The following is a 3031-nucleotide window of genomic DNA, read 5'->3' as shown; positions in this document are numbered from 1 at the left end:
CAAAGGCAACTTAGGCAAGGCGGAAGACAGCGGGGCTTCTTACAATTTTTAAGCTTTGTTTTTCATGCATGCAAAATTTTTTATAATTTTTTATTGTGTTATGTGCCACAAACCTAGATTAACTCTTTTTTTTTTTAAATATTTATTGTCAGTTTTGTTATCATCATTTTTTCTTTCTTTGTGCCCACACTCTGCAAGAGACTTTGCATGCAAATTTTTTTATAATATTTTATTGTGTTGTGTGCCATAAACAGTATTCCATGCCATCTACTCAGATGTGCCGATTAACTTTTTTTTTTTTAAATATTTGTTGTCAATTTTGTCATCATCATTTTATCTTTCTTTGTGCCTACACTCTGCAGGAGACTTTGCATTCAAATTTTTTTATAATATTTTATTGTCTTGTGTGCCACAAACAATGTTCCATGCGAGCTACTGCAAGAGACCATGGAAGAAAATGCCGATAATATCGGCGAAATATCGCCGATATTATCGGTTTTTCGAGTGATGGATATTCTAAGTGGTATTAGGGGTGGGTTCAAAAAACCGAAAACCGAAAAAAACCGAAAACCAAACCGAACCGAGGCCGAAAAAAACCGAACCGAAAAAACACCGAACCGAAACTGTCAAACCGAACCGAACCGAATCTGACTGGTTCGGTTTCGGTTTTTGAGGTTCGGAAACCGAACCAAACCGAACCGAACCGATATATATATTTAATTTTTTTTTAAATATTATAAATAGTTTAGTCATGCAATCATAACAAAACATACCTTGTTGCTAAGTTGGTTTCGGTGAACCTTTTCAAGCCCCAAGGCACGGGTTCGATTCTCCAGGATGTCTGAGATGTTTTTTTATTTTTTGGAGAACTTAACAAAACCCTTTAACCCTTTAACCCTAGCAACCATACCCATACCTTTTATTTTTTTTCATTCCCTTCCTCTCTCTCGTTCCCAGCCTCCTCTCCTCCAGTGTAACCCCAACCCAGCGCAGCCGAGCCTCCTCTCCTCCAGATGTCCGATCGATGCCGGTGCGCAAGGACGACGAGGTCCACATCGAGCGGATCACCCGAGAGAAGGTGAACGGGTCCACCGTCAATGTCGGCATCAACCCCTCCAAGGTCGTCATCACCAAGCTCCGCCTCGACAAGGACTGCAAGTCTCTGCTGGACCGCAAGGCCAAGGGCCGCGCCGTCGCTGACAAGGACAAAGGCACCAAGTTCACCGCAGAGGATATCATGCAAAACGTCGATTGATTTCGATCGATTTCATTTGGGTTCGTGTTTTTGTTATTGAAATGAAATTAGCGACTGTCAAGTTAAGCACTTTAGTTTTGATTATGCTTTAATGGATTTGGCGTTTAATCTAATCTTCGATTTGAGAAAAAAAAAAAATTTGGTTCTGCACTGTGATGCTTGCTTGTTCTGCACTCTCGCCATGTCTGCACTGGTGATTAAATTCTGGATGAAGCATTTACATTTTTCGGGATGCTGGATGAAGCAATGAAGTAGCTGTTAATTGTTCTTTACAACCCAATGCCAAAAAGTACAGCAGTATGCAAACATAAGTTCATAACAGAAGGTGGAGTTTAGAAGTACTAAATCATATCACTTGTCTCAGATGTTTGTTTAGGTTACTGGACCTGTTTTTTTCTGTTTGTTTCTCGGGAAAATTTGCAGGCCCACCTGGTTTCATTTCTCTGGTTGTTGGATTTGCAAGGTAAAGTTTTCTGGGTTTTTACTTTGTTGCTCCAAAAGGGTCTTAGAAAGTCTAATTCTTTGAAACATTTATGTGGGTTTTGTTCAGTTGGTGGGTTGTAAATCTCTTATGGATAACATCTAAATTTTCATTTTTTGGAGGAAAAAAAAAAAAAAACCGAAAAAAAACCGAAACCGAACCGAAAAAACCGAACCGAAAAAAAAACCGAACCGAAAAAAACCGAAAAAAATATGGGCCGAACCGAAATTTCGGTTTGGTTTCGATTTTGGCAAAAAACCGAACCGAAAAGAACCGAACCCAGCCCTAAGTGGTATCCGAATGGTTTTCGGCCAAATATCGCTATATTTTGGAAATATCGGCAAAATTTTTTTGAGTTTGGTGCAATCGGACTCCGAGGCGACGTCGGAGAAGAACGCCGGAGACGGTGTGCCTATTCCCGGGCCGATTTCGTCCCAAAAACCTTGCAAAAACACGAATTTTAACATCAATTTCACATATAAACTTCAGATTTCACGCATGCATAAACGATTCAACATATGTGAAGTCGGTTTAGGATCTCACCTGACGAAGACGAAGACGAACCAGATGACTGAACGTGATCCTTGCTCAGTGGCGCACCGCCAGAGACGACTGAGCCAACTCCGACTTCGCCAGAGCCACGATCAACGGCGAAGGGAGAAGAGAGATCGAGAGATCTCTGTGTGTGTGTGTGTGTTTGGGAGAAGAGAGATCGGAGAAGGGAGAAGAGAGATCGGATAATGGAGAAGAAAGATCTCCGATCTGTGTGTGTGTGTGTTTGGGAGAAGAGAGATCTCCGATCTCTGTAGATGGAGGGTGTGTGCGTGTGTGTGTGTATGGAATGAGGGAGAAGTGTGTGTGTGTTATCCGAGAGAAAGAAAAAAATACATTGAGGGTGTGTGTGTGTGTGTTTGTGGCACACGGTTTGACACATGGTTTTGTATAAAACCATGGTTTTGTGTGTGTGTGTATGGTTATGTGTGTGTGTGTTATCCGAGAGAGTTTTGGCACATGGTTTTGTATAAAACCATGGTTTTGTGTGTGTGTGTGTTATCCGAGAGAAAAAGAAAAAAACTTTGAGGATGTGTGTGTGTGGCACACGGTTTTGTATGAAAGAATTGGAAGTGACTTTGCTCAGAAGAACCAAATATTCTGTCAGAGAAGAACCAAAAAATCTGCTTACTTTATCTTCTTCTCCACGTGAAGACCAAATTTTGTCAGAGAAGAACCAAAAATGCAATGTATAAAGTGTAAAATATTATACTAATTCATTATATATAAATGATTATGGTGTG

At 40.6% G+C, this 3031-nt stretch overlaps 1 protein-coding gene across 1 annotated transcript; it reads left to right on the top strand.

Annotated features, from left to right (window-relative positions):
• Nucleotides 1-425: 425 nt before the first annotated feature.
• LOC126617230 (60S ribosomal protein L26-1-like) lies at nt 426-1368 on the top strand. The gene is made up of 2 exons (XM_050285259.1): nt 426-437; nt 902-1368. Exons 1-2 carry the CDS (start codon nt 426-428, stop codon nt 1253-1255), a joined length of 366 nt encoding a protein of 121 aa, XP_050141216.1. The 3' UTR covers nt 1256-1368.
• Nucleotides 1369-3031: the final 1663 nt, after the last annotated feature.

Source organism: Malus sylvestris, chromosome 3 (assembly GCF_916048215.2).
Source record: "Malus sylvestris chromosome 3, drMalSylv7.2, whole genome shotgun sequence".
Classification (NCBI taxonomy): Eukaryota; Viridiplantae; Streptophyta; class Magnoliopsida; order Rosales; family Rosaceae; genus Malus; species Malus sylvestris.
The sequence above is the reverse complement of the archived record's forward strand: the minus strand, read 5'-3'. Positions and strand labels throughout refer to the sequence as shown.